This window comes from Clinocottus analis, unplaced genomic scaffold (assembly GCF_023055335.1).
Source record: "Clinocottus analis isolate CAN_PGR_092001 unplaced genomic scaffold, fCliAna1.0.p SCAF_9, whole genome shotgun sequence".
Lineage (NCBI taxonomy): Eukaryota > Metazoa > Chordata > Actinopteri > Perciformes > Cottidae > Clinocottus > Clinocottus analis.
In genome coordinates this window covers 19,811,502-19,836,804 of record NW_027176251.1, presented here as the reverse complement: position 1 = coordinate 19,836,804, position 25,303 = coordinate 19,811,502, and the positions used below count along the sequence as shown (strand labels likewise).

Below are 25,303 nucleotides of genomic sequence, written 5' to 3'. Positions count from 1 at the left end.
AAATGAGAAAAAAGGGCCAGTGGAGACGACAATAACGGCCGATTAGGACCAATAAAACATGACTCAGCTGTTGGGAAAAGCTGCCACGGCAACTCTGCAGAAGTTGAACTTTTCTCACCCAATACAGCAGAGCTGACTGATGCTGCACATTTGGAAATCAAATCGAGGCGCTCGGTCAGGTGAGCAGTCAACGATCAAGATGGAGAGCCAGCGATTAGAGGACGCAGTGGAAATTTACAGATATTGCTTTTTTGGAGGCCGATGTGGAAGTAGATGCTTTAAAAGGTGAGAACCAAAGATGTGCGCCTTCACGACGAAGCCAGAACCGGGGCAGTAGAGGACAGAGTTCTCTCCACAGGGCATTTTTAAAAAGAAGTTGTTAGGATTCAGCACAAGAGATTCACGTTCTGATGACGATACATGACACCCTTCATGGTGTAACATTACCCCTCAATATAATCAACCACGATGGACCCAAAAGGCTGTGAAGCGATATGCTGTTACATTAGCAGGAGCCTAACTGAGGACACTGCAGGCGGTCCGGCTGCAGTATTTTGGGTCTTTGGTTTTGAAGTCCACAGGTTTTTCAAATGGGTTTCTGGTTCAATGCCTGAAATAAAGTCAGTGCTGAACACAAGCTGAAGAGATTTTGAACGTTTTGTTCCGTAACTAAGCATTGCGACGTGAAGTCATGTGACCACGGTGTGGTGTGTTTATATGTAACGTTAGCTTCATGCTTCTGCTGTTAGCGTTCACGCTTCAAAACTCATACAAAGTGGTGTTCACCTGAGGAGATGATGTCGCTGAACAAATCCTGGAAGTATCCTAAACCTATATTTGCCACAGAGTTCATTTTCAGAAATAATCCAAAATACAACGGAAACATCTGGTTGGCTCTCTGTGGAGGGAACCGGTGTGATGCTAACACCTGGCTCTGCCGCTCCCTCGTGTGCACCAGGGCCCATCGTAACTACCACACGTAGCAATTTTGACTGAATTGTTATCATTAATGTAATGAACCGATTGCGGTTAGCGTTACAGTGCAAAGTCACGCTAGCTGGAGGATGATGGTTCTGGCATTGGACCCTCCATGAGTGAGTGAGGCGACTGCGGCTCTGTGGTTAGCATCAATCAGAGGATCGGTGGTTCGCGCCACGGCTCTGTTAATCCGTGTCAATGTGTCCTTGAGCAAGACACCTAACCCCGAATTGCTCACTATTCATCCGTCCACTGTAGTAGTGTGCATCGGGATCTACACTGTAGCCTCTAGGGATGCTTGTTTTTATAAGGGTTTCACTTTACTTATTTTAAAGATGCACACATATATATTAGTTTTTTCTCAGGAGTTAAAAGGAGACTAAATATTTCACATTTGTCAGAATTATAATTTATGTTAATTTTCTTTATTGGAAGGGAAAATGTATCACGGTTGGGCCAAGTGCATGAGAGGCTTCAGCGAGCTGCAGTGTGCTCGTGCACACTGGTGTCCAGAAAGTCTCATGGAATAAAAGAGAATATCTTTCATGAGAAGAAAACAAATAAAAGGTACACTTTTCCTTTTCGTCTTGCTAACGTGTGCCTGTCATCCAATTAAAGAATCTCACATGTTGCGTAACAGTTTGACATCTTGCAACGAGCCAATAAGAAGGCTGGTTGGGTTTGTATTGACAGGAGGGTGCAGGGAAAGGTTGTAATAAGGGAACTACTCCGTTACTCATGCCCCCCCCCCCCCCCCCCCCTGCTGTGCTCCTTTTTAAGAAAGAAGTTCAAAGAACTTCTGTCAGAGGTGCAGAGTTCAGCTCTGCTCTGGAGACAGATGATGCAGGAACGGTGAGTCACAGCGAGTTTAGCGCGTGTTTAATTATCCATCAAATCAAGTTTAATGATAGAGATCCTTTTAATAATTGTTATTATTGTGTTATTATTAACAGAAATATCAATAATACCGTTTTTTCCTGTGTGCTTTATGGCAATCCATCTAACAGCTGATGGTTGTGAGGCTGATATTTCAGTCTGGATCAACATGGTAGACGAAGTGTGGCTAAAACAATCTATCTATTTTTCAATTAAATTGATTCTGCAAACACAGTTCGGGCGCAGGGGTTTTAGAGCTGGAGGTGTGATAGGTGTTTTGGGGAGTCTAACTGGAAGTGAGCCATTTACAAATGAGCCTAAATCCATGACGAGTACAGCTTAGGGGCAACTTACAGCCTCAGAGTACCAATAAAATCCAACACTAAAACTGTCTGGCCAAGGCGATTGCCTGTTTGTTAACTTTTATATAACCGCTGAGATTTCCACAGTTGCTATTGGCATGCCAGTTTATGTTAACTGGACAATGTTAGGACCCATTTTATTTCCTTTAAGCGCTCTATTTTACTCACTACTGTCTTCCGGACCGCTTTAGAACTCTATCATTTCGATGTGGTCCAGCGTGAAAGACAAATGAGATACAAATGGGTTTGTCGCATTCTAGTTTGTGTGGCTGGTATTAAACTGAGCTTGAATGTCTGGGCGTTGACTTTTATGTTGATATGTAAACCAGCAACTGTCTCACTTCTGTCTTCCCTTCCTCTCCGTGTGTCCTCAAAATGACCTTTCTGGGGACAGGCGGGGATGAGTTTGGAAGACGAAGATAAGCAGAACATGGCCTGTGTTAAAGTGTGTTCAACTCTTAGGTCCAGCTCAACGCTTAGAGGGAACACAGAAGCTGTCAAACAGCCAATCAACAGACAGACAGATGTAGTCCTCACGTGGATTCTTGTGGTTCCTGCTGAGCTCAGAGCTTGTGTGACATTACACTGCCACCTACTGATCACAGGAGGTTGCCGGAAGCTTTTTATTTCAGTCTGCATTAAACGCCCAATGGTGTGATCTGGTTGCTGACGTGTAGGGGTGATTGTATTTATGTTTAATGTTAATATATTGAAATTTTAAAAAAAGAATGTAAGTGAAAAAAAGAAAAGAAAATAGAAATAGGGAAGCAGACCAGACTCAGAAAGTCCTCTCTGATGGACCACAAGGTTCAAAACCATCAATGTCCTTCCTTTATCATACTAGAAATACATTATCATATCACGCCAAATTCATCAGGCAGGCATTATTAATTATTAAGATGATCATTAAAACTGTGATTGTCTCAATAACCAACTAAACACAGTAAAGTTATGTATAACCTGTCCAGAACATATAATAAAGGAAAAAGAGGACACGTTGGTTGCTCTACTGCAGTTATTTGTATTGTATTCCACTGCATATATATATATATATATATATATATATATATATATATATATATATATATATATATATATATATATATATATATATATATATATATATATATAAACATTTGATGTCTGCAATGTGGGATGCTACTATGACAAAAAAATTCCCCTTGGGGAATGAAGTACATATCTATCTATCTACTTTGTATTTATGGTTTGTTTATCTTACTGTTTTTTACAATATCTCTGTATATCCCTCCGCATTTAGTATAAAGCGGCTTTACTAACGTACTGTACAATTATCATAGAATATTTAATATAACAATACAATAAGAAAACATGTTTTGGCCGTAGAATTTATTTTATTTTTTAATCAATCATCCAAATGAGTAAACAAAAATTATATCATTAAACTTTTAGGGGCGTTTTAACAGCTTTGAAACAATGTGGCTTGTTGTTTGTATCTGTTGTAAAAAGGAAACGTAGCATAAACTCCTCCCGCCCGGGCTGTCAAGGCTCCCCAAACGCGCTAACCCCCAGAAAACCAGGAAGTGACAGCAGAGGCAGACGTCAGGCAGCACAGACCACAGCAGTGTTTACCGAGAACCTCCGACTGTCACACTGTGTAGAGACGCAGAGCAGCTTCAAAGCTCTTCTTTCGGTTCAACAATGTCTCCTTTTCACAAAACCATGACAACATGGACCGCCTCGCTGTTCGTTGGCGCCGTCGTGCTATGCGTTAGCTTCGTTAGCCCGGGGGACTGCCAAACAACTCCACCGCCGCCCCGTAAGTTGAATAGTGTTTGCAAAGTGGTTCAGTGGTCTTTACGCTTGACAGCGGAGACGTTCCGCCTCATGACGCCATTGTTATAAGTAGTTTACTACGTTAGAAACTGTTGAAATAGTGTCTGTTTATTAAATACGTCACTGTTGAACGTGGACCTGCTAGCACTGTTATGGCGGTTCTGTGTCACTTTACGTTTGGGTTCACTAAATTTCAGTTTGTGTTCGTTTCTCTTTTTCAGCCTGCTCTAATTACAAGAACTGTGACACATGTGCTCCAAATGCTAAGGTAAGGCAGCCAAAAGGAGTTAGGGAACAGGGTTTGAAAGAAATAAAAAAGACCCAACTTTGCCCGAGCATATCAAACTGCTGCCATAAATCATCCTTTTATGGCCTATTGTCTATTTGCACATGAAGCGGGCTATCAACCCAGTGAGGCAGCGGCCTTAACTCCGCCCACTAAAGCACAACTAGTGCTGGTTTATGTCCTCCATCACAATGCAGTGGACCCTCAAGTCTCGGGGACTTGGTTTAGTTACATTTGTTATATTAAATTGCCCACCATATGTTCCATTTGGTAAATTTGGCCAATTTGTTGTATGAAGTTTGGTGTGACAGCTTTTAAGTTTGAATGAAATATGTTGAGAACATCATTTTCATGAAAAAACCTGTTGATCTTGCTGTGAACGCACGGTAACGTTTTGACGGCTGCCGTTGAAGCTTATTTACCATTTTGGATTCCTCTTGTGATTACCCTCTTGATTAATAATTTGATTAAAATACCCGTCAACATGTCCCAAAGGCCAGCTTGCCATCTTCCAAATGACTTGTCTTGTCCGATCAATGGTCCGACATATCTCCTTTGCTGTCACGTTAAACAAAGTGCCAACGGAGCAAGCTGGAACCGGAGCATGTCTGGCATTTTAATCGATTGAATCGACAAATTGTCGCAGCTCCTGGGTTTACATATCAAGTAGAACGTTTGAGATCGTAATCGTAGCAGATGATCTTGAGCTTGCCGTGTTGTCTTCACAGTGTCTGTGGTGCTTCACCACCAACAACTGCACAGAATACCCAGTGAGCTGGTTGCTGCCTCCACCCTCCGTGTGCCCGCTGGCTCAGGCCCGCTGGGGAGCCTGTTGGTGTGAGTAGTATATATATATATATAGACGGCGCATGTTTCGGTATCTGAACTGTATAGATCACATATACAGTAATAAGAAAGGTCCCAAGAGAAATAAACTCAATGCAACTTAAAAAGAAAAGTAACTGCGATGCCACATGCCTGTGTACTGATGGATGTCTTTAAAGTATCTAGTGCTATGAAACACTGGTTAAATAGCTGCAGGATGGTTCTCCTAGACAAACACTGGCATGTTTTTTAGCCGAGGGGAACAATTTGCAATAATATACCTGTTTAAGTGTGTTCCTCTTACTTCCCGTTTCTCCGGGTTCTATATAAATTAAGCATTGCATCGCTGCGCACATCAAAACTCGCTCAGAAGATCAAGAAATAGAACCAAAAATGATCGGCAGTGGTCGGGGGGAGTTCCCCTAATATCTGAACAGCCAGTCAGAACAGGAAACTATCCAGCGCAGGGTTGTTTGTGGGTGCACATTTGTTCAGGCGACTTCCTTTTTAATGAGATTAATAAAGAACGCTCAAACACGTGTTTTGGCATTTTATCAAAGGTTCAAAGCTCAGTTCATTTTCATAGATAAAGAGTGTCCCTACCCAAAAACATTATAGACATGACAGAGTAATAATAATAATAACTTTATTCATATAGCACAGGGTTTACAAGGTGCTTTCACAGATATGCAAAGCATAAACATGATCCAAAAAAAAAGACCGTAGCATAAAAGGTTTGAACACAACCAAACCAAACAAATAGCCAAAAAGAATAGTAGAAAACAAACAAATATATTAAATATACAAACAAAACCATAGGAACAAAAGAACTGCATAATAGATCATAAAAACCACATGAAAACAATTTTATAAAAATAGGTTTTAAGAAGTCTGGTCTGGTTGTTAGTCTCACTGTAGGAGGTAAAGAGGTGTGGCCACATGGAAAATAAAGTTGTCAAAATAATTCAGATGCGTAATTACGTAATAATAATACCCCGGGGTCATGTAGAGTGGATAGTAGACTTTGACAATGTGTTCTCAGCTACTGTAGTTCTGGCAAGTGGAGGAAAAGTCATAAAGATGGGAGAGCAAATCACACTAATCGCCTCGCGTCCAAGTGTGTTCCCTATACAGGGTTTTAAAAAGGGCCCTGAAGCTGTCTTTCACGCTTTATGGTCTCACTGTGGTAACCTCATCCCTGCTGCCGGCTCCGGTGTCTTATCACTGATACACGTCAGCAGCCTTAACTGATAAACACCGGTGCTGCTCTTTCTGACCTTGACTCAAAGTCTCAAGTCTCAGTTGTGTTTTCTCTGGAAATGCAAGTTGTTGTAGTGCGGCCCTCTAGTCAGCAGGGGGCAGCACAGCCAAGCAAGTGGAGCTCGTACTGTCCCTCAGAGGAAAGAAGGAGCTGTAAAGTGTCGGGTTTCCTTGGTAATGACTCCCGTCCTTGTCTTGACTGAGTGTTAACGATGTGTGTCTCCCTGTGTGTGATCCAGTGAACTTTGAATACCTGATCATCACCTTCGCTGTCCTGGCTGGAATCATCTTCCTCAGCATTATTATCTGCTGCTGCTGCTGCTGCTTCTACAAGAAGCGGAGCGCCAGGTAACGTGGATTCACGAGTCAGTGCAACTGTAACTTGTATGTATATGTTTTGTGAGGTGTAAAGTATTCCAGCCATGTCTCAGCTTCCTCTTAAGTGTATTTGATCTGGGCTTGCATTTACGTTACAACTTTAGGAAAGCAATGTCCATGTCAAGCCTGATGTTTCCCTCCACATAAGAGCCTGATCGCAGTGCCTTCCACACAGTGAGGCGTGCAGCGATCCATAAACACTGGTGTCAGGTCGTTGAGCCCAGGTATCGCTGTCAGGACTGAAAGCAGATGTCTGCATCCCAATTATTGTTATGTCCAAGTTAATGGGCTGATGTTTCCACACAAAAGGAGCCTTACGCACACAACCTCATCAAAGACTGCAGTGACTTTCTAAGTAGTCTTGAGTTGGGTGTCTACAACGGCTATTTACATTTAAACGGGTTTTAAATCTAGTTCTTCTATTAAATTGTAGCACAGCAGTTCTCTTAAATGCCACTAGTTGAGCAGTGTCAGGGGATTTTAGTCATTTTAGTCCTACTCATAGACTGCAGTGTATTTGTATGTCATGTCAGAGACTGTAAGGTAATGAAAACGTGCCTCAAGGTCAGAGAAAAGGTGTTCGTAAAAATATGAACCCTGACTGCAACACCAACCCTGACTACGACCTCTTGACCTTACAGCCGAGTCAACACCTGTTTGACAGTGTTCAGAAAAACGGACTAATTAGATAATTAGATAGATGGCTGCTTTTTTAATCCCACAATGGGAAATTGTCTTGTTTAGTTCCAGCAGCATGTATACATACAAGTAAAGCAATAAGCTTGATGAAGATCAGATGTATTAATGCAGTGGATTCCACTGGTAGCCATTGAACTTGGCGTGAAGCCGAGCTGAAACAAAGTCATGGATTAAAATGCTGATGAAGAGTTCTGGTCCTCTGTGTCGTTACCTCTGTGATTAAGTGAAAGCTGGTCTAAATTGCTTTGGAGCCAAACAACTGCTGTGCATTGCCCTCCCGCCTCCCTCCCACATGGATCTGGGCACATTCACTCTCCACTGTTGCTCTTGTAGCCTCATCACTTTAGCGTCCTTGACGAGGCGGCCGCGGTGCGCAGAGTGAAATGAAAATGTCACGTCAGTCAATCAGCTGCAGGCCGGCCCGTCACACGCTGACAGTCCTGTGGGCGTAGGAGACTTGTTCCCGTCTATCATCTGAGAAAAAGCCCTGACACACACACACACACACAGAATCACACACACACACACACCGAGCGTCCATTCAAATTGACCCTGTAGGTACGTTCCCTGAGAGGCACGTTGGTTTTCTCACCTCCTGATTGCTCCGCCTCCGCTAAATGAGGTAGTTCTGTTATCAAAGGCAACGCACGTTTGTTCCCACTTTCCTTTTTATCGTCAGTTTCCTCTTTCCGCTTCCCGAGCTGCAGACAAAGAGTGAATCAAACACAAAGCCCGCTTCAGAGAACTTGATTCGCTTTTCCTTTAAGCGGATGTTTTGTTGTTGTTCTCTGTTCTGTAATCGTGAACGTCTGTTGCTGTGTCTTCTTGTCTTCAGGCCTGACAGAGACGAGGAGACATTTGTCAGGAGGAGAGAGGAGATCAAGCAGCGCACTGATGATCGGTAAGAACTTCCCTCCAGGCTCAAGTAAAGCGCTTGAAGCTGATGAACTCTAACCGGTTGTTTTAAATAACGGCTTCACGCGGCACGTTGATTCTCTGCTAGTGAAGACGATGCTGCTCTTTGTGTGTTTTGTCGTCATGACTAATGTTGTGTCACTCCACTCTGGTTCTCATGAAAATTACATCCAGGGCAAGTTATCAAAGTTTGATGGAGCTCTCATGATGGTCATCTGCAACTTTTTCTAAATGGCAGGAGGCCTGGAAATTGTTTCAGAGAGAAATTGTGTCAAAATACCATTTGAAGTGGAATATTGTGCTGCAGAGATGTCCTGACTTACACATCACATTCTACAGCTGGAGGAAGCATCATTTTTATATGTAGCACATTATTATTACAGTTATTAAAGATGCAATAACTATGATTGACAGCGAGGCTCCAGACTAACTTTATTAACCACCGTCCCAGAAAAGTTCTCCAACATTCTCCATGATATCCTGTTACTTGGTTATTATCTTCTATAGTGTTTAAAAACTGATTAGTGCTCATGTTAGGAAGTTAAACATGTCATAATTCATCTCTAATATCTTTTATATTTCATATTTCTGTGAAAACTTTACAAGATTACATCAGAAATCATATCGTTATTTCATTATCAGACACAATAAACAAACTATTTAACATTTGGGCGGCTAGATATGACGATGATTAATATAACAACATTAGCAAGACATTATTCAATATACAGAATGGTGAATAATAGCAAAATCATAAGTAATACTTTAAGTGTATGATGTTAAATTTGAGGTTTTCATGCTGTCTTCACTCCTCGCCGAGACGTTTGAGGACGTCATCTTGGGCTTTTTTTTGGACTTTACTTCGACCAAACAACGAATCGATTGGTTGTTATTTGTGTGGAGTGCAACGTTTTCTGCTTCAGCTCTCTTTTCCTCTTATTGATTTACACGTGAAAAGTTCTATTATGAGACCACAGGAAAGTAAAATAAGCAAATCATGCTAACACACGTTAATTTATAGAATATAGAATCAAACGAGCTGACCCATGGTATCGGGTGGAATGGCCGTCTATCCTAATCCTGTTCTTTCAACGCATCGTGAGGGGGGGGGCGAATAGTTCATAGTCCCCAACAAAAGAGCCCGTTGTGTGTGTGTTTGGGATACAAGCAACTGGTGTGTGTGTGTGTGTGTGTGTGTGTGTGAGACGCCCGGACAAGTCCATGTCCCGGAGGAGGAGCTCTGCGTTCCTCCGCTCGCGCCCCAAAGCACCAGTTGGATTGCCAAGGCTGAGCAGCTGCCGCTTGGTAATGTGGTCATAAATAGAGCGGGGCCACATCCTGTGGAGCGCCGTCCACCGTCAAAGAAGCAGTGTGTTAGGCCTCTCGACGCGTACGGCCAGTAGCCTTCACCCCCTTCCTGCAAACCCATCAATGTTTCAGCCTCGTCCTGCCGGTCAGTAGCTGAGCTCCCGCCGCGTTCATCCTCCGAGGGAACGGCCGGGCGCCGCGTCGGTGAGAGGGCGCTCGTGCAGAAGGAGAGACCGTAACTGCGATTTCCTCATCAGCGCTTGCAGAGCTGGGAACATCCCCGCTTCTCCACTGTGTGTGTGTGTGTGTGTGTGTGTGTGTGTGTGTGTGTGTGTGTGTGTGTGTGTGTGTGTGTGTGTGTGTGTGTGTGTGTGTGTGTGTGTGTGTGTGTGTGTGTGTGTGTGTGTGTGCTTGAGAGCGAGCGAGCCTGTGAGTTGAATTGACCAGCCTCCCCCCTGAGCTCTCCTCTCACGTGCCACAGACTCTACTGGGTTTCCTGCGGTGAGCTTGATCAAATCTCCCAAGTCGGAGTTAGTGCAGTGACCTACATAGAGGCAGCCAACGGGACATTCTGAAGGAGATGGGACCCGCCACGGGGAGGACGAGTGTCTCTCGACGCTGCTACCGGGCTCCCAGAGAGCCGGCTCACAGCACGTAGCCCTCATCCTGCTATATCTGAAAGCATCAGTACTGGCTCCCATGAGGGATCGGCCCTTCAGCTCTTTGATCGCTAACGCTGCCATAAACAAACACAGAATTAGATTATTTTTTTCTGTGGAATTGTTGTTTTATAGTTGCTCTCACACCATGTGGTCACGTGTGGCTCTTTGACCTTTGCTGTTAGGCCGTCTTAAACTGGGATTGTGCTTCTTTCTGGCTGCGTGCAAGTGAACATGCACGCAGGCCTGTCTTTAGGACATGTTCATTACATCCTCTGTGTTTGTACAGTGGACCTCTACGGTCGAAGCATCAGAGACCTGACGCCTGTTTGTCTCGGGAACAAACTCCCAATGTTCCCAACACATTAGTGTACAGCATGATGTCATCCGGCCATCACCATTTGTTTTACCCACTATGGCGAAGGCATGACCGCCATCTAAGTCATCTTTGAGAGAAAAATGGTGTGGCAAGCTTTAATTGTTCTTTTCTCTCAATGCAATGCTGCTGACAGCATGAACAGCTGATGGTTTTACTGTCAGAACTTCATCTGCAGAGGACTTTCCTGATTCCATTTAGAGCAAAAACTATTTTGTTTATATTTTATAAAACCACCCCAAACTTTTTTTGCAGATTGACAAAGTTTTTGTTGAATGTTGCTGTTCAACATAAGCAAATAAAAGGAGTCCTAATACTGCAGTGTGAAGAAGGCAGCAGTAGCTGGCTAGCGGGGGAGAAAACCCCTTCAGCGAGATCTCAAAAGGATCTTCCAAAGACATAACTCGAGCGCATCAATAAAACACGGGGGCAGCTGGCAGGCGGCGCTCGGCCACACAGATAAACTACCTGGCAATAAAACACAGAGTGAATTACTGCAGCTCTTTGAGAGAGATGAAGTGAAGCGACGCCTCTTGGAGGTCCGGAGCACCAGAACCTCCTCCCGGGCTTCTGTTGGTCCTCCTGAAGGCCGACAGCCTGTTGCTCTGTCTGTGTTGAGCCGGCAGCTGAATGTCGAGTCAAAGTCCGAGGAGTGAAGACATGACTTGACATGACACCACACAGCACGCCTGTGTTGAAATGCCATTATCCACAACGCAGATATGCAATTTCATACATGGCAAAATATTGAGAAAAATGATTTATTATCCTCCATCTTGTGCCTCATATTGACGCGTAGAGCCACGAGTTATCAATACAATGACGATAGCGTGATATGAGACAATATATCATGTAGAACATGTTCTCTATCCCTGTGAAGAAATTGTCCCGGTAAAGTCAACAATGTATTATTTCTGTTTAATCATCATATCAACAGTTCGAACTTCAAGTTCGGCACAAATGTGGATGAACTGATCAGAATGTGGTGGTCAAACGTCACTGTGATCTCACGACAACCTTTAAGGCCACCACTCCAGGATCCATAGTAATTATGACAATTTGAAACATGATGACAGACGTGGATGCATTCCCATGTTGTCCATATGACGTCACACTCGTGACTAAACGAACCAGAACTGAAATCCAACTGATGCATTCAATATTTTTCCCATGAGGCTGACTAAATAAATCCTCCTTTTGTTTTTCTCACAGGAACGTGGAGAGAAAGGCGAGACACGATCAGATCCGCAAGAAGTACGGTACGTATGGGTCCACGTTGTGCCTCCACATGGACACTGTTTGTCCTCTCTCATGACCGTTTGACAGACTCTGCAGCACATGATGGATAAACCGGCCTCTCGGTGCCGTTAACTGTCTGCTTGGACTCGGGTGCGTGTCCCAGGACTTTGTCGTAGCCTTTCATTTCCATACTCCGTGCCCACGATGCATTATTCAGCAGGAGGCGCCTCCTGTCCTCAAGCAAGGTCACATATAGCTGATTAAAGCTGATTCTAATATAGGCGACAAACTCCGGACTGCTTCAACCAGTGTGAGCGTCTCTTCTTGAGAACACCGTCCAGGACGCTTTGTCATGCTCGCTGTGAGGCTAAAACACTCTGAGGTTCCCTTTTGAGTGCCGCCTTTTTGTCCAGGACCACTGAAGGTGGAACGTGAAACTATTCTGAGTCAACTATTCCTCAGCCACAGCGAGGACCCCCGCGTATCGATGGCTTCAGACGGCTGTACGAGTTCAGACTTCCACACATCACAGACTGTTACCGATGTCTTTGTTCAATGAGTGAAGCAGACAAAGACGTCGGCATGTTGAAGACGGTGGCTTTGTTTTATTCTCATGGTAATCACAGGTGCATTCTGTAAAGTCTTCTGTAACTCACAGAGGGAGTTAAATGACCACGACGGCCTGTGACATTGACGTAAAAGCAGGAACTCTGCTGCGTACCGAAATCAAGCTGCTCCTACAGGAACACCCTGCCACCAGGGGGCGATCCAGAGGCTTTGACTTCACTTTTGGGGAGCAGTCGAGCTGCAGCACAGGGAAAAGGTGATAGACGGCATGTTCCCTGTCCGCAGCCTGTTAGAGAGCAAGCAGAAGGAACCGCATAAGAGAAAAGCAACAAGTCGCTTGTTTTAAGTCTTCTTTGGAGGCCGAGGTGTGTGAGTGACCCAGACGACGCACAGCCAGACGGTTCAGTGTTCTGTTGAGTTCTTATTTGAATGCAGATATTTGTTGGTGAGCGAGAATGAAGCGCGGCATGGAAGTGAGAGCAGTGCTCTGAAATGAATAATTGTCGCTCTCAATATTGATGAAAAATAATTGGTGCAGCCCCAGAGATTAATACTTAATTCATTCTTAATTCAAATTAAGGGAAAGCATGCATTAAACAAGGGGCAGGGGAGGGGTTGCATAATGAGAGTATGATATGAAGCTCAATCCAACTAGAAGACAAGGAATCACGCCCTGCTGCGTTTACTTTGTGTTGTGTTTTCCATCTGCTTTGCGGTCCCTTAACGTGTTTGAGGTGCAGAGCCAAATCACTTGAGGACGACTTTAATGCCGGCTTCCGTGTTAGGGGATTGTTGAAAAGTCATTTTGGGAAAATGGAGAAAAAGTAGAACGACAGAAGGCCGATGGAGGAACAGATTGAATCGGCTTAATTCAACCATTTCATACAAAACCCTCCCCGAGTGTAAACTTGTCTGTTTCCTCCCCTGTGCCCTCCTCCCTCTCTGCAGGTCTGATGAGCGACTCGGACCACCCGTACAGCAAGTTCGAGAACGAGTAGAGCAGCTGCTCTGGACCGGTTCCACCGGCCTGCAGCCCGAGCACACAAACACCCTGCGGGCCCTCGCTCACAGTGACACGACTCACCGTCTCACTCTTTTTCAAACCATAGCTCCGGACTCTGGAGGATGCAGCCACGTGGTTTCAGATGGATGTTTTAAATCCTTCCAGCAGAGTTCGTCTGTCTTCTTCTGAGTTTTTCTCTTTTTTAATAGTAACAGTTTCATATCTGTCTTTGCACTTTGTATATATACAGTATTGATTTATGAAATCCGAAATAGTGATTGTACCACAGATGTGATCTGACAAAATAAATTCCTTCTGTTTTAACGATGAGGTCGTTCATTCTGGGGACGAGTCGCCTGAGGACGGGCCTGCTGACGGAGCACCTCATGGACGATGAGTCTCTCCACTATATAGCCTTTCACAGACTCACAGATTGTTATTCTGCACACACATTATCATCTGACTATAAAATCTGATATATTGGTACAGAGTGTGAATATTTAAATTAGCTCCGCCCCCACCATCACCATTGAAAAAGCAGCTGTAATGAAAGCTGCATGTCTGGTTCAGGCGCAGCTCAACAGATTGTCTCTGCACCTCCGAGGTCTCTGTGCATCAAAAGAACCCGAACATGAAATGTAGGAACACGAGGTGGAACCCTCCGTATGTGATTGGCCGTGTGGAACTGAATATGAAAGAGTGAAAGAGTCCAACAGAGCGGCACTTCTAGATGTATTACTTCTGTTGGAATGGTGCCGTTGCAGCCAAAAGGCTCCAGCCAATCGGTGTTCAGCATCTGAGCGTGAGCTGCTGAGCCTGCTGCTGAAGCAGGAAGCACAGCTCCCAGTAAGGGCGTGTTATTGCGCAATCTTGGCTCCATTTGGGTGCCTGTGCTAATTACAATGTTGTTGGGTAACTGAAACTTTCATATACCTAAATGATATAAATGTAAATGATATAAACTCCCTTCGAAATGTATGTTTTTCAAAAATCAATCAAGATGATGATGGGTTTTTGTGCGTCAACCCAGTATTTTGGATTATTACAGGAAACAATCTATGGTGGATGAATAGCTGCTGCACGGAGACTGAATGACAGACATGTTGAAGACACTACTGGGGACGAGCGTGAAATAAATAACTAAGATATATCAACATGCCACTCACTTCATTACTTACGTTAAGAGAATAATATGTTGTAGCACATGTTTTCTCAAGTTTAAATCTTCAAATGAGGCATTGTCTTAGATAAAGAAGTCAAATAAACTCCTCAATGTGTCGAGTCTGAAATATATGGAAGCCGAATACTGCAGTAAAATAGAAAAAATTAGATAGAAAATTGAAATGATGAGCTAAAAAGTCAAAATAAACAGGAAGAAAATTAAAAAGCCAGCGCCACTGAAGCGCATGAGCACTTACTAACTCATCATTTCAAATTTCTTATGTCATCATTTTTTTAAAATTTGACTCCAGAAATGGGCTTCCATAGTAGAAGGTGTGGGTGAACCTAGAACATCAGCCGAAATCTCAAAATTGACCATCTGATGAAAAACAATGTTTTGGCCTGCAGCATGTGGTTGAAGCACGTGCAGGCTGGTCGGAGCAGCAGTAAACGTGCACGTGTGGTCGGAGCAGGCGGGTAAACGTGCACAGGTCACCGCAGCCCTCTCATCCCGCTGTGGGACGTCCCGTGCAGCGGCCTCGCCGCCACATGGGGCCTCCAGTGTGCACGTGACCTTCTTCAAACCCTCAGCGTTTCTCCCAGAAGCCTCATCTGTCTGTCTTTTGCACGCAGCGGACAGCTTCCGGGTTCACACCTCTATCTGCTGCTTCTCAGCCTGCTCCGTGCACGCGCCATTAGTGACGTGCGGCTCCGGGATGAAGGCCCGCATCGCACTAATGAAGCTGTCCACGTGCCTCCACGAGCGGCGCGCGCCGTGTCAGAGCAATTAGGCAGCGGCATGGAGCGCGCGCGCCCCCTTTGCATTCCAGAGATGTTTGGAATGCGGCCCGCTCTCCAGCAGCGTAACCAAACCGAGACATATGATGTATACATATACAGTGCTATCCGCCATTGTTCCTGTGGTGCCTCTGAATTACTCATGCAGCTGCTGTGGTGACTGCAGCACAGACATGATCCCTCTGGAGGGGCCACACATGACAGAGAGGAGCTCCAGGGCCCCGCGCCGCCGCCGCGGCTGCTGCGGGGTGCAGGAGCACTGATGCCGGGGAGCTCTGGTCGCTTTCATCCCAACGATATGTTATTGTAAAAGATATGAAATATTGTTGCACTGTGGCAGAATTGGGCTGCGGGGTGTTAGATGTCTGCAGGGAGGTTTTGCAACAAAAAGGAGGCCATAGACAAAAATACTAATAGAAGCATCTGCACAATTATGACATATAAAATGATGCTGAGGAGTCACAGTGAGGATTGTAAATGATCACGTGTTATGTGCATGGCTGTAATGCATACAGATGTGCATCTAATGCACGAGGAAGACGGGGAACTCAATCTGTTGCGGAACATCAATAGAGGTTTTTGTGGATTTTATTGAGTACTTTATATCCAATAAATACAATAAGTCAACCAGGGGACACAGCAGAGCACGGGTTGGTCGTTATTACAACTAAAAGACCCGCTACGGGTTTGAAAGGTGGGATGGGGAACACGAGGTCTCGCGCAGGGCAGCGGGCTCCAGCAGCAGCGCCGCTGACAACAATCTGCTTCCCAGTGAAAAATATTCCTCCTCCTGCAACACATTACGGGGCGGGGCTCGCTCCTCTTGACGGACAGGCCCCGGGACGAATGGGAACGCGGCGCTCCGCACGAGCGCTCCAATTCCCGCGCCCAGGGGCGGGGTCTGAGAGGTAGGAGGGGGGCGGGGGTCGAAACCAGAGAGAGAGAGAGAGAGCGAGAATCCCAAAAATGACATCTAGATTGCGGTGGAGCAGAGAGCGACTGGGACGGCGAGAGAAGAAAGAGCGAAGTCCGAGCTAGAGCCGCTGTGGAGGAGCTCCAACAACCGGAAGAAACGCACCGGGAGGCGCGGCGCGTTACGCTCGCTCTCCAGCTCGGGTGCCTGGCTGCTTCTGACTTTTATTGCCTCTTTTGGAGATGTAGTTTCGCTCTTGAGAAAACCCCAAGAAGGCATTTGTTGTTACTAGTTGATGAAGAGCAGCGAGAGGCGCCGTTTCCTGTCTGCCAGCGGCGCTGCAGCTGGGCTGAAGGAGCCCCGCAGGGCTGCCTGACCCACCAGTCCTCTTCTGCCTGACCCACCAGTCCTCCTCTGCCTGACCCACCAGTCCTCCTCTGCCTGACCCACCAGTCCTCTTCTGCCTGACCCACCAGTCCTCCTCTGCCTGACCCACCAGTCCTCCTCTGCCTGAACTACCGGTCCTCTTCTGCCTGACCCACCGGTCCTCCTCCCCGCTTCAACCGCTGCAAAACTCGGTGTGTGGAGAGAGAGAGAGAGAGAGAGAGAGAGAGAGAGAGAGAGAGAGAGAGAGAGAGAGAGAGAGAGAGAGAGAGAGAGAGAGAGAGAGAGAGAAATGTGCGACCTGATGCCAGCCTCCCAGCCCCCGGTGAAAATCGGCAAAATGAAAAAGTTGAGGAGAACTTTGTCGGAGAGTTTCCGGAGTATTGGTGAGTACACGGGACGAGTTGTTCATTCCTCCGCTCTTTGTGCGTCATGTGAGGGGAGGCGTGTGTCTCCAGCAGCAGCAGCAGCAGCAGCTCGGCACGGGGGGATGTCTGGTCCCGGTTTGGGGTTAGCAGCCATGGAAAAGCTCCATCAGCTCGGCCCTGTCCACAGTCCCTTTAGCTCGGATCCTTTTTGTTGTTGTTGGACACCGAGGAGACATATTCCTGGTCAACCCTGTGTAGTTTATAGAGAGTTGTGAGGACAACACTGTTGCATTTGAAGTTGATTGCTCAATTCTCCACCCTCAGGTCACGTGCGTCTCCAGAAATACCGCCATCCTCATCGTAGTTTTGCGTCATCCTCATCTATTCATAATGTAGTTACAATCCCACTTGACGTCAAACTCATTGATAGGGAAATGTCTCTGTCAGCGTGTGGAAGAAAACACATGTTCTCCTTTCCATTTCCTCTCAATGATGACCAGAGCGGCCGCGTGGGTTAAGGGTATCTGCTGATTTCCATGATAGTGGGTTCATCACAGTGTGCTTAGCTCAAGGTGACGTCTGTCAGCTTCTTGCTTCCTCCCACCAAAAGTCTCAGATATTCACGTTACCATCACATAACACACAGGAAGTTAAACACAGCACCCTGCAGAGAATCCACGTTCAGACTTGAGAAATGACTCCATGATGGTTGGTTCATTTGAAGAGCTGATTGGTTCATTCTGCTCAGTGTGAACTAGTATTATTGATCAGGGGTCTCTAGTTTAAAATGGACCACAAACACACCGTTGACATTTAAAACACAGTTTCTTCTTGCTGTCATCATCATCAAGCTTCTTCATCATGGCGTTCAGATCCTGTGCGTAGGCAGTGCTTTATCCGACGATACATTTATCCTACGGACATTTATTTGTACTCCAATAAATGCCATGGTCCATCCATGACTATGTTTTAAACGTAGAGGCGTGATGGTCACTGACGCCGGTCAGTGGATGCTGATGCTGCGACCACAGCTGGACTTCTGACGCTGATTCAGAGCGTTACAGGAGTTCTTAACAGTTTTTATAGGATGGTATTGAAAACATGTAATGGATCTCTTAGAGGCTCCCGTATTGTAAGGGGTATTCCCCGTGTGTTTATTGATCATAACGCAGGTCTAAGTGCTATATAACACTGTGGCATCCACACAGAGCGGCCTTCAGACCGAGCTGTCAGGACGCCTGTGAGGTCACAACTGGAAGTGCCGCTTCACTCCGTGTAGCTCCGATGCGGAAAACTGGAATACGCTGACCAATCACTGCAGACTCTGGGTTTTATTCTGGAGGCTGTCTCAAAGAGGCGGGCGCTGAGAGGGAGCGTTTTCAAACAGACGGTTACAGGTATTCAGATGTCAGGAGGAGAAAAAAAAGAGTTTTGCATGTCAACATGATCAATTAAAAAACCTGAAATACTGTGGACCTAAGAATGAGCACTCCATTCAAATACTGTTATTAAAATATGAGTTTCATCAGAATTATGTGAGTCATAAACGGCAATTCTGATATTTTTGCAAACAATATTTTTTGCAATATTAAATAATCTGCCAATCATTTCTCAACTAAGTTATTAACTTTATGAACCAAATCGTGTTTCCAGTACTCCAGTATGCGTCTGATAGGGTAGAAACATGTTTATCTTTTCTGCAAACTAGAGCTAAACCCCTGCATCCTCATCCTCATCCTCATCCTCATCGTCGTCTCTATTCTCTCCTATTATTTTTTTTTATCTCGCTCTCGTTCTACTACGAATTATCTGCTGCTAAAGTAAGCACGCCGAAATCATCACGCACACACCATCACGTCACTGGTTATCAAGGTGCAGCCATCATATCCCAGTTCATCTCTCTCTCTCTCTCTCTCTCTCTCTCTCTCTGTCTCTCTCTCTCTCTCTCTCTGTCTCTCTCTCTCTCTCTCTCTGTCTCTAACTCACACACACAGAGGGCCTTGGCAGATATCTTCAGTTCAGTGGCCTTTGCAGCAGTGTGTGTTTGTGCGTGTGTGCATGTGTGCGTGTGTGTGTGTGTGTGTGTGTGTGTGTGTTGAATCGCTGGATGCAGCCTATGAGGAAAGCACAGGAGTGAGTTTGGGTCGATGATGCCGGAGAAGAGAGATTGGCATTGACTTTCCTGCCGCCGCTCATCTCCTATTGGCCGTCTCTGCTCTCATCTGAATCAACAGATCTGAGCATCGATCGGGCTCTCGGCGCCGCTCCGCGGACGCTTTAACAAAGCACATTGAAGAGCAGCCTTATTGTTTACCTCCTCGTGGCTGTGTTGATCCAACCGGTCCCGGCGGGCAGGCCCTGGTCCTGTTATGGCAACATGGCGCCCTGGGCCTGCTTTGGTTCCAAGAGCGGATGCTGCAGGGTTCCTCGACCTTTGTTTCTGATCCGAGAGCTCAGGCTGTCGTGTTATTGTGCGGGACGGGCAACGCAATTCTGTTGTAATGCGCCCAAACGGAGCGTTCAGACAGAATGAGATCAAATTAAAAGAGTTTGAAAAAAAATGGAAGCATATAAACATGTAAAAAAGTATGAACCTGGAATCAAGCAAGATATGTCTCCTTTATGACTGTGAGTTGATGGGTGGCTACACAAAGCCTTGGATCTTTCCATTTTATGATCTTTATTTACTTTATGTTGTCTCAAATAATGTCATTCGTCATAAACATAAGGCAAGCCTCACAAATCTAGCAGAAACATAAAATGAATGTGAAAGTCGGTGTGATCCGTGGACCTGCAGGAGGAACACGGGCAGTAAATTAACTCAACGTTACTCCGTTGAGACGCCCTTGAGCAAGGCAATTAACCCGCCGCTGCTCCTGAGGAGCCGCAGACGGCCCCCGGATCCCAGCGAGGCGGCAGCGTCAAGACGTGGACGTGTGATTAAGATTCAGGATGGACTGAGAGCTGGCGGGGCGGTGGGCGGGGCTGCAGGGAAACTCCGCCAGAAGTCAGAAGTGAGCGTTTGAATGGCGACCGTGTCCTGTCACCTTTATCCCTCCTCCAACCTGCTCTGTCACGGTTTGATTGGTCCGACACAATCAATGGAGGATATTGATTGACGCGTCATTTCATACATTTCATCTCCAGTTCTATTTTTGTCTTTCAGCGATTATTAAAACAACATTAAAGCGATTATTGTGTCGCAGTCCGGCTTGTGGTCTAAATCCAGCGCGGCCCTTCACGGTACAGCAGCTCGCCGTGGGAGGAATCCTCTTGTGGGAGCCCTCGCCGGCCCAATTATATCCCACCATCCGCTTCTACAGACCCCCTGCTCGGACCTCGCCCAATAAAACTGACACCTGGCGACGTCCAAAGAGGTCCGAGGCCCCGCCCACAACAGCCTCTTGAGACCCTTTGGGGGCGGCACCGCTCCCTCAGAGCTCAAACTCAATCAGCCTAGATGTCAGAACGAGAGCCTTCCCTTAAGGCAGGATGTTTCAAGCCAGTAGATAGAGTTTCAATATTTACCAAAATAATCGTGGTTATGATTTTCACCACAATGGAGCAGCCGTCTGTTGATTGCTGTTGGCTGGCTACTGAGATCTGTTCAGGTGTGCGGTTGGAGATCTTCACTGAAACAAAATGGCAGACGTTTAGATTCTGGTGTGGGAGGAGCTCTGAGGATCAGAGTGTGACTGAAGTCCACCGACGTGAGCGTGAAGCGCCTGAACGCCGCAGCGCTCTGTTTGTTCCCGGTGAAAACGCCTCTCTGTGTGAGAGCTTTGGCTTCGTCATGTTTTGCTCTCCGACGTGATCACAAGGCAGATCCCAGTGGAGGTGCTGAGGAGCAGCAGCTCTGTTTTTTTCTGCAGGAAGGTTGGACAAAAAAATACCCCCCCCCCCAACTTCCCCCGTCTGTAATATTTACTTTTCATCTTGTTCCTTCAGAAAGTGATCCAATTCCTTTTAAGTAAGTTCTGTGTGCGCTCTGGATATAAATATAGCATAACGATGACTTGTGAGTGCTCTGACAGCATCTCAGCGGCTTCAACATTGAAATGTTCTGACTCCTAGAAACCTGCATGAGTTCAGAAGACGTTCCTCAACCACGAGATGAAGATACATTTGGGATAATGTGTCACAGGAAACTACACCTACACCACAAATACAGGGCTGAAGTTGAATGTATTGCAAATATTTGCAATTTAACGTTGCAAGGTTGGTCAGAAAAATCCCAATCCATTTGTTCCCTCTTGAACATGCTTCATCCCCGGTGATGAAATCCTGTTTGAGTGAATATTTAACATTTAAAATGTGTTTCCTGCACAGTGAGCACTTCATCTCACATGTCAGCCGCTGCAGCGTCTCTATTGCCTACCTGCAGACTAATCTATGGTATCGAGTGTGCTGCTGTGATTGTGCTGTCGGGAGTGCCTGGGGAGTCTTTGGGGAATGTGTGTGTGTGTGTGTGTGTGTGTGTGTGTGTGTACTCATCCTCTGAGGGGAAGGAAGCAGCCGTTTAACGGCTCGGTGGCCGGAACTGACGATTCTTCCAAACACTCGCTCTGACATGAAAATAAAAAAGTAATTTTACCATGAAGCAGCCCCCCGGAGCACTCTGTCCTTTAGCCATCTGGCTTTCTCCTCCGACAACGTAATTAGCTTGAGGAGTTAATAACTGAAACATCATCATTTGCCTATTAGTCTTCTCGAGCTGTGAGAGTGATTCAGAAGTCAAATCTCCCTCCTCATGAATATGAAGGAGATTGATGCAACACGGTCTTCCCCTGCAATCAGTGGGAGGAGCTCAGATTGTCATGATGGATGCACAGATAACATACACTTTTTGAAGTTTGCGACATTTCAGATATTTGATTTAGTCGGAACATTTTATATATTAATGTGATGTGAAAGTTGTTTCCTGAACTATTTTTTTTTAGAAAGAACGCATCACCTGGAAAGTCCCGCCCTCCAATGCAGCCTGGCCAATTACAGAGTAGAATCATCCAACTACGTTAGCACACCATTAACTATTGTTAGCACTTCTATGCTATGCTAGCTACGAAAGGTCCACTGATTGTGGTCTGTAGCTTTAGCTTCCATCTTTATATATATATATATATATATATATATATATGTATATATATATATATATATATATATATATATATATATATATATATATATATATATATATAGTTTTTCCCTAAAATGAGCTAATCTTTGTGCTGGGAGTGGAGTTAGTGACAGTGTGGGCTCCATGGCAGCTGGACAGCTAACCAGGGGTAGCAGCTCGGGGTGGGTGGGGCTTAACACGCCTGAACGTGATGCCAAGATATTGGATGTCATAACACACCTTTTATGTGAAGAAGGCCCTAATCCCCAGATTTAATGGAGAAGCTGGGTAACAAAGAGCAGGGTTTTGGAAAAGCTCCAAACGACGTGAGACTTTCCCTTTTCGAACGGGGTGCTGCTGCTGCTCTAAGCCGCATGAGCCCGTCGCCGCTGAGGATGCTGGGTCGGGATCAGGCAGCTCACAAGGGGAGGCAGGTCTCACGAGCACTGCAGAATATTTTCTTGATGGAAAAACCTCTTCGTTTTGGATTACCCGTGTGTTTTCAGGGTCGCGAGGAGGAGCACAAGGCGAGGTTTTTCTTTTCTGAGGAATATCAGGGTCAGAGCCAATCAGAGGCAGAGAAGGGAGCAGGTCCTGACAGACTGCAGGTGGGGGAACAAATAAATGGTACACACACAGAGAGGGAGACAGGCCTGCTAAATGTCAGGCTCCGGTGAGACCAATGAATATGTTTAGCTGCATATGACATATTTTTGGTCGCATGTGAAAGCAAAATGGTCGTTTTTCTTTTCTTTTTTCGCACCCGCTGCTCAGGTAGAATGTGTCAGTGATGTTTCTATCCCTGTCAGTGTTGCTCCTCTGATGAAACTCCACGATGAGGAGTGAGTTTGACGCCAGGGACTCGTGCGCTCCTCTCGAGCTCCATCCAAACGCAGACCTGCGCTGCTTTAATGAGCGCAGAATGAATTCCAGTGACAAGGTTCATGTGCTGCATCTCTACCGTTAAGACTCTTTTTATTTGGTTCATTCTTCAAAAGATGTCAATACAGGCAACTGTCTGATTCTCTCTTCCTTTCTTCTTTTTGCAGCTTTCAAGAAAGAGGACAGCGGCTTTGATGAGGTAGGTTGAAAACAAGTGAATGTTTGGGAGCCGTGTGTCATCGCTGGCCCTGTTTCCGGGCTTCACCACAGTGTTGAACGCCATATTTTTCACTCAAATTATTCATCAAGGTCTTGTCCGGCCAGATGTTGTCAGGACTGCATTGCAGTTGATTCCCTTTTTTTTTTTTTTCCTGGATCAGCGCATGTGGTGTGTAATATATTCATGTGTGGAGCGGGGTGCTTTTCCCTCTCATCTCAGAGACGTCCCTCAGGGTCAGCCTCCGTCACATGGGGCTCCTCTGGACGGCCAAATGAGACTCCAGCAAACGCTCCAACCAGATTCTCTCGCTGTGCGAGTGCACCGGGGCTCCAGACTGGTGTCACAGCTGAGACACAACCTCCTCGAAAAAACAGTCTGCTCGCTGGCCCGAAGTCAATGAAATGGACAAAATGTGATGTGTAAAGGTGACATTCATGGGTGTCATCATTAAAATGTTGAACATGGCTGCAAAACAACAGCATCCAATTGTGTGTTTTATGCAAATAGCCACTGTAGATGATGAGGATAACAAACTAAAAGGATCACATTAAAATGTTTGACTGTTAACACTGGCTTGGGGCAATTACTGTTTTGAGACCCTGGTTAAAAAACAATAATAATAAATAAAAACAATCAATAGAAATGTGATTTCCGTGACTCAACACCTTGATGAGGTCTGAAGCTTTAGCCGCGTCATCAGTTTCCCTCCTTGTTTGGAACCTTTCCAAGAGGCAGCGGCATCGCTTATTGAATTAGTGATAAGACACGTTTTTGTGTTGATGCGGCAGACGTGTCGATGCTGTGGTTGGTTGGTAGATTCCTTTTCTCTCTGTGATGGACCTGCTGAGATCCAGACTGTTAATGGTATTCATTACCAGTCTGACATTGTGTTTGTGTTCGGCGTTTTCTTTGAATCATTAAGGAACACCTCCCAGTCAAAAGCAATGCCGCCACACCAACTGCATCCTCCTGAATGACCGTCCAGCTGAATCAACACCTCGAATACGCTTTCAACACCAGCTGAACGTTGTGACTGTCCTGAGCCGTGGCTCAGCGGTGGAGCAGGGTCGTCCTTGAATCAGAGGATCGACAGTTCGATCCCCGACTCCGCTAGTCTATGTTGATGCGTCCTTGGGCAAAACACTTGACCCCAAATTGCTCCCGCGGGCTGTTCCTGCACTGCGTGAGTGATTAGCTCGTCATGATGGACAGGTGGCACCTTGTGTGTTAGCCCCTCCCATCAGTGTGTGAATGATAACAAATAGTGTACAGAATATTTACCATTTAAGTGAGTCGAGGTTAAACGATAGTGGATGTAAAAAAGATAGTTTGGAAAAGGAGAAAAAATGGTGAATACAATCCAATTTATAGGCATTATATGAGCAATATACAGCTTACGGTAACATTAGCTGTTCCCGGGAAGTTTTAGCCAACATTTTCTATCCCACCACCAAAATAATGCATTACAGTTTTCTTTCGAGATTTACTTTCTCAAGCAATCCAAGTAGAAAATACCTAAATGATAGTTTATATCACACATTACATCATACAAGAGCTTCCCCCGGCCAAATCGATTATTCGGTCGACCTGGACAAATGAGCGTGTTAATCATTGTGCTTTCGCTCGGCTTTCAATGGGTCATTTAAGAGAAACTCGGATTGCAGTGATACAGGAATTGCATGATGTCATCAGCCGTCACATGGTGAAACAACTGGATGGTGTTTTTATTGTAGCGGATGATTTTATTCACAAAAAAAACAACTCAAACAGCCTGTTCGCCCTGCAGCTGTCTGGCAAACAGTATCAGCTGTCGTAGCATCAGCTTCTCTCTCCAGGCTGTGAGACTCTCACTCCACCATCAACACTACTTTCTTTTTCTTTTGTTTTATAAAGGGACTACAACCTTCATTTCATA

At 45.5% G+C, this 25,303-nt stretch overlaps 2 protein-coding genes across 2 annotated transcripts in view; both read left to right on the top strand.

Moving 5' to 3' along the window:
* Window positions 1–3,772: 3,772 nt before the first annotated feature.
* Window positions 3,773–13,870, top strand: LOC137781369 (pituitary tumor-transforming gene 1 protein-interacting protein). The gene is made up of 7 exons (XM_068570093.1): window positions 3,773–4,014; window positions 4,253–4,299; window positions 5,046–5,154; window positions 6,642–6,750; window positions 8,315–8,380; window positions 11,950–11,996; window positions 13,492–13,870. Exons 1-7 carry the CDS (start codon window positions 3,897–3,899, stop codon window positions 13,539–13,541), a joined length of 546 nt encoding a protein of 181 aa, XP_068426194.1. The 5' UTR covers window positions 3,773–3,896; the 3' UTR covers window positions 13,542–13,870.
* A 2,609-nt stretch (window positions 13,871–16,479) lies between these two features.
* Window positions 16,480–25,303, top strand: part of cdk14 (cyclin dependent kinase 14) — a 177,239-nt gene continuing 168,415 nt past the window's right edge. Inside the window, exons 1-2 of the mRNA XM_068569451.1 lie at window positions 16,480–17,188; window positions 23,336–23,367. Coding sequence (XP_068425552.1) covers window positions 17,095–17,188; window positions 23,336–23,367 — 126 coding nt within the window. The 5' untranslated portion in view covers window positions 16,480–17,094. The remainder of the gene's footprint in view (window positions 17,189–23,335; window positions 23,368–25,303) is intronic.